At 46.6% G+C, this 5,923-nt stretch overlaps 1 protein-coding gene across 1 annotated transcript; it reads right to left on the bottom strand.

Moving 5' to 3' along the window:
* Window positions 1–3,303: 3,303 nt before the first annotated feature.
* Window positions 3,304–4,719, bottom strand: HOXD11 (homeobox D11). Its single transcript, XM_059476247.1, has 2 exons — window positions 4,113–4,719; window positions 3,304–3,539 (listed from the first exon to the last, which is right to left on the bottom strand). Exons 1-2 carry the CDS (start codon window positions 4,717–4,719, stop codon window positions 3,304–3,306), a joined length of 843 nt encoding a protein of 280 aa, XP_059332230.1.
* Window positions 4,720–5,923: the final 1,204 nt, after the last annotated feature.

The raw sequence follows: 5,923 nt of genomic DNA on the forward strand, positions 1-5,923 counted from the left end.
GCAAATAAGCAGAAAGCAGCGAAACCCTTTCTTTCCTGAGATTCTGACCAGAAATCCACACTGGAAAGAAAAAAAATCTTAAAACAAAACAAAAAAAAATTCTCAGAAAGACAGAACATGCTCGGTCGCTGGAGAACGTCCAAGAAATTCATAAGAATGACTTTAATTCTGTAAGCTCTACTTTCATTTTAATAGATCTCCACAGCACTTTTAAAGAGAGGGACTTCATTCAGCAATGCCTTGGAAAGGTGATGTTAAGATATTAAAAATATCTTTTCTCTTTAGTCTCTCTGTCTTTCTTTTAAAAATAAGCATGCTCAGGAGCTAATGTTAATCTCGCCTTTAAATAAAATACGTTTTTAACATTATGTTTTCTGTACCTAGAGGTTTATCTAAAAAAATCCGCTGGTAAGAATCAAAGATAAATTGTGGAAATGCATATTTTTTATATTACTTTTGTTCCACCCGCGTTAAGGCTGTCCTTAAAAGAGTAGATAGATTTTCGTTCTAGGGAACGAATTCTGAATATCTTTGGGATTTGATTTTTTTTTTCCTTTCTTAAAATTATGGGATTTTTTTTAAAGCTCGGATGCATTATAAAAGATTACGACCAAAAAAAAAGAAATTCTTTTAAAGTGGCATATTTCTCCAGCACGTCACGATTATGGGTTATTTGTTTAATAAATCTTTTTGATGCTTTATTTTCTCATTTGGAAGGCCCTGAAATCTTATCGTTACTTATATATTAGATATTTTATTAGCAGCGGAATTATTATTAGGGGGGAAAGAGGCAGGAGCGGCGGAGGCTGCGGCACTGCAGCGCCCGGGCGCGCCCTCCTGTGGCCGCGGCCCGCCAGGCACCGCGAATTTCCTCCGCTCCCGGTCTTTCTCCTCCGCGCGATTCCTCCCCAGCCGTGGGCTTCTTCCCTTCCTTTTTGATAGAAACTTAACACCGCTATCATTGAGCATTTAGGCGCGATTAGTGCTGGGGTGTCTCGGTTTCCGCGGGCCGCTTTTGCGGTGTCTTGGCGTTTTGAAGGCGTATTAATGGGCTGAGATAGACTGTCAAAGCACTGCAGGGAACAGAAAACCAAACGGCTCCTTCTAGCCCTGTGGATTAAGGATCGGGAGACACGCGAGAATTTGGCTGTAAGGTCAGGCAAAATGCCGTGAGGAATTCCCCGCGACTTTGCGCATTTCTAATTAATGGGCTTTGTGGGGAGGCCGCATAGAAATATCGTCTTTGTGCCTAAATTACGAGACATTTCCTACTATTTTTTTTCCTAAGCAAACCTCTTTTTTTTCTTATGAGCTAAAAAAAAAAGGAGAAAAATTACAAAAAAATTTTAAAAGAGACATTTTTTGGGGGGGGTCGAATTCCCAGGGCGCGGAAGAGAAAGAGAGGGAGGTGAGGAGCCCCTGTGCTCCAGCTGGCAGGGACTGGGGCAGGGCACGCTCACTGCACGACGCCGAGAGCTCACCTCGACCCAGCCGGGATTTTCTTTGCGTTATGATGCATTTGCTAATATGGCCAGCTATGCGGTAAAAGTGTGTGTGTGGCTGTGCGTGTGTGTGAGAGAGAGCGAGGGAGGGAGGGAGAGGGTGAGACAGAGAGAGAGTGGGTGGTGGTTGAAAATAACAGAGGAACCTTAAGGCGCCTAATTATTCAGAAAGGTTAAAGGTGATGACCTTGACATTTTGGAAGTTCAAAGGCATACACTTATGTTTTTCTTGCTAAAGTGTTTTAAATTTTTTTTTTTTAGCCATGCCTCCCTCCTCTTCTATTTCCCTATTTTTTGAATTCTCTGTTTTTTCCTGACTTAGCTGGCACTTTTGCCTTCCCTGCCTGCGAGAGTAGCGAGAGCCACCTCGTCCTATTCAAAAAAGCCAAATTCTTTTCTCACTCGTCGCCTTTATTGCACATTGCGGAAATCTCTTTTTCGCCCACCAGAAGGTGTATAATATAACCCAATTAAGCTGTTTAGAACCTCGGGTTTTATGGTGTTGTCTAGACAGTTCAAGGTTTTGTAAACAGCCCAGCCAGGTCACGCAAGATAAAGCGGCGAGGAGCGGAGCGGGATCTGCTCCGGGTGCCGGCCCCCGGCGGGGCCCGCCGCGAACGGGAGCGGCAGCGCGCTCAGCCCCGCTCCGCTCGCCCTGCCCGGCCGGCGCGGTTAGAACCACCCCTCTGCTCCCAGAGTGCTGGGGGTGGGTTGTGCTTTTGGTTTAGGGTGGGTTTTTCTTTTTTTTTTTTTTTTTTTTTTTTTTTTAATTAAATTTTCTTTTCTTTTTTTTTTTTTTTTTTTTCCCAACTAGTGCCAATTGTTTATAGCTCCCTCTTGTCTGACTCGCTTGGAGCCCTCAGTCTTTCTGCCTTGCTCTTCACTAACAAGTAAACAGTCATTGGCGTTGGGGATTCTGGGCTTATTCGGAGCCTGACCAGTTACACGAAAAGCCTTTTTCGTTGTTTATAGTAATGGTAGCACCATCAGAAGTGATGGTCTGCAGACAGCCATGTTGGCTCTGTCTCACAGCGAACGGGGAAGGTACGCATACCTACAAAGGAGACTCAGCCATCTGAACTATTCCTTAATTAAAATGCTTTTTAAAAAACCCGGGTAGCCTTCCTCACATTATTATTTAACTGAACTTGGCTCTAGCCCGGAAAACGCTAAGATCCTTCGGAGATGGAAATCCATACAGTGCACGGAAGTTATAACCTTAACTTTACTAGAAACCATTTATTCACATGAAAAAGACAGTGGCCCATGCTTTTGGATGACAATAGAAACATATATATATATATTTTATATATAGCGAGCGTACATTTACCATCTCTTAAATAAACCGCATTCACTTAAAGGAAGGAAAGTGTTATCCTAGCTCAAAAGCAACAACAGAGCCCCCCCCGAACTCAATGAATTGTAAGCAACAACTACCAGACACACTGCAGGTCCATTGCTGGCACTGTGGGAGAGGGAAAAAAAGCACCTTTGGCGAAAAACACTCGAGAGTGGACAGTTGGATTTACCCTAGCTTGCCCTTATCAGGAATCTGCTCCGCCAAGCCCCGAAATCTCCAGTGGCCATTCAGTGTGGGGAGTTGCACATGAAAATGAAACTTTGAGTTCCGCAGGGTGGATGTGTCAAGTAAACAAATGAACTTTTGCATTCAGATGGTAGGTCAGAGAGACCGACGTTTTCTTTGTTTTTCTTCTTTCTTCCTGTTCTCTTGCCTTTTTAATATTATTTTTATTTTCTTTTTCCTTTTTTTTTCCTTTTTTTTTCTTTTTTGTTTTGTTTTTCAAAACAAGGGATTCCCTGTGAAATACTGGAGTCGATCTCTGTTCAGTTTCTTTTCTTTCATCCTTCGGTTCTGGAACCAGATTTTAACTTGCCGGTCAGTGAGGTTGAGCATTCTGGACAGCTGCAGTCTCTTCTCTTTGTTTATGTACACGTTGAAGAAAAATTCCCGTTCCAGTTCTCTTATCTGATATTTGGTATAGGGGCACCTCTTTTTCCTCGATCGCTGGGGAATTGCTGAAATTCAAGAGAGAAGAAACTGATTCACGCTGTTGCTACGAACATGCTCAGCTAGGGTTTGGTGGGAGACTTTGATAATATCCCATTGCCTGCAAAGCAGCCCTCTAGCCCTTCAAAAAATATTCCCGACGCTTATAATCTCCGGGTGACTTAGCAAGAAAAGCCAATATTTCCCAACTTCTCCTTAAAAGAGAGCTCTTCGAGCAATACAGAGAGATATTTAAATGGGCTGGAAAAATTCCAAGTTTCTCAAACTCCTCTCGCACACACCCCCCGCCCCAAACAAACGAAGATCTTAAGCTCTAAACCGAAGGCAGCTCTGAGCACTACCTGTGAAATCTCTCCGTCTCCCCCCGATGAATCAACAATTTAATAACAATTAATATCCTCTTCCAAGAATACCTTAAGCCCACCTAAATTGGTTTCCTATCGTAAACACGCTTTACAACGGTAAAGGAAATCTTATAGGATATATAAAATCCTTTGGATGCTTATAAAATTGCACATAAAATGCGGCTTGACAAAGTGTTGGCCTTGTACTCTTGCCCCCAATTTACTACTGATACCTACCTGAACTGTTGCTCTTCTCTGCAACAGCCTCACCAGAAGGGGAATCGGCGCTGTTTGCTGGTGTCACTTTCTTCTCCTGGCTGGAAGGTGTTTTACTGCAAGTGCTGTTCTGGGCTTTCAAGTCGCCCTTCTCGGCGTCCCCCTCGCTCTCGGAGTGCTGCTGGTACGGGGGTCCGGGGGCTGTCTCGTAAAACTGGTCGAAGCCTTGCGGCAGGATGCCGTTCCTCCCCACCGAGCTGTAGAAGTTGGAGGCGGCGGGAGACGGTCCGTGGTGGCCGCAGACAGGGTCCGTTTTGAACAACATTTCCGTCCTCCTGTTCGCGGGCTGCAGAAAGTCTCTGTGCATCACCTCTTCAGCTGAGTAATAAGGAGCATAACTGCCCCTATACTGCCATTTGCTGCGCTCTAATCCGTATTCCCTGAATGCCACTTCGCGCACAGGTTGAACATGAGGTAAATTAGAAGAATAAGGAAAAGTCATTTGACAGGACGACGATTGAGACAAAAAAGAGGGTTTCGTCGAGAAATCTGAGGGTGAGACGTAATAGGCGCACCCTGGCAGATACATATTGGATGTGCCGTGACTGCAATCGTCAAACTCAGTCATGTCTTCCTTTTTGCGATTGCAAGCAACCAGGAGGCTTCAATGCATTGAACAAGATCCATCTATTGCACAAGAGGGTTTGGACAGGATCAACTAAGAAAAAATCCCCACCGTGTGCTGACGTGCAATTCATCTTGATTGATTCTAGTGGTAATTATGTCACGTGACGCGATGTAGAAATGTCCTTATATCTATATCAGCCCCTCGGAAAGGCTCCTAAGATCTCTCCAAAGAGCCCTCCCAGCACGGGGAGGCGAGCGCGCCGTTTGTACAAATATAGCCGGTTTTGAGTCTCATCCTTTCAGCAGGCGATGCGAGGCGCACGTAGGTGGTGCGGATCACCTGGGGCCGCGCCGCCCGGGCAGGCGCCTGCCCACCGCCCCAGCCCGGCGCGGAGCCCCCCGCCCGCATCCCCGCCTGCCTCCCGGCAGCCAGGGGGGAGCTCGGCCGCCGCCGAGGAAGGCAGCCCCCGGAGCGAGCCTTGGGGGCTCACGGACCGGCACCCCCGGCTCGGAAACGCGATCGCTTCCTCCTCAGAAGGAGCGATACCCTCCGGCCGCCGCTCAAGCGGATGATGAGCGGGTGGGTGATGGTTCACTCAGGAAAGCCAAGTCCCATTCACACACTCGAGTGTACGACCGGATCTGCCCGCCCGGCTCCTGCAATCCACAGTTGGCATCAAAACCGGTCACGAAATTCAAAGCCTGAGTTTCGATCACCTCGTTTTCCCTCGCTTATAAGCCCAAACACTGCGCACTTGTGTCAGGGCGCCAAACTGAAATGAGAAATACGCAAACAGAACATCTCTCAGCAGCCGCATTTACGAAAGGGAGATACTTTCGGGCTCTCTGTAAGGCAGAGGGCTATGGCAGGAATAGAAGTCCACCAAGCACGGTTTCCTTGGGAAGCAGAGCAGCAGACAAAGTGACCTCTGTTCTCCTGCCTCCAACTCCCACCAAAATGTTCATTTTCATTGGAAGGGAAAAGCAAGACTTGGGAGCTGGCGGCACGCACGGCAGCCGCCAACCCCGCTCCCGCCCTGCCTTCGAGGGCTCATTTTTGCCAATTTTCCTTTTTTTCCTTAAAATATGATTTTATACAGACAAGCACAAACAGGGCCGCAAAGGTTGAAAACAGAGGAGAAAAACGAATACGCGCCAGCAATAGCCTTATACTCGACCAATCCCTCCTTCCAGAAACATTTGCC

The sequence above is a fragment of the Ammospiza nelsoni genome, chromosome 7 (assembly GCF_027579445.1).
Source record: "Ammospiza nelsoni isolate bAmmNel1 chromosome 7, bAmmNel1.pri, whole genome shotgun sequence".
Lineage (NCBI taxonomy): Eukaryota > Metazoa > Chordata > Aves > Passeriformes > Passerellidae > Ammospiza > Ammospiza nelsoni.

Coding starts and splice junctions, on each gene's coding strand:
- HOXD11 (XM_059476247.1), bottom strand. CDS start 4,719: ATGACTGAGTTTGACGATTGCAGTCACGGCACATCCAATATGTATCTG. Junction 3,540..4,112: donor AGAGAAGAGCAACAGTTCAG/GTAGGTATCAGT, acceptor CTTGAATTTCAG/CAATTCCCCAGCGATCGAGG.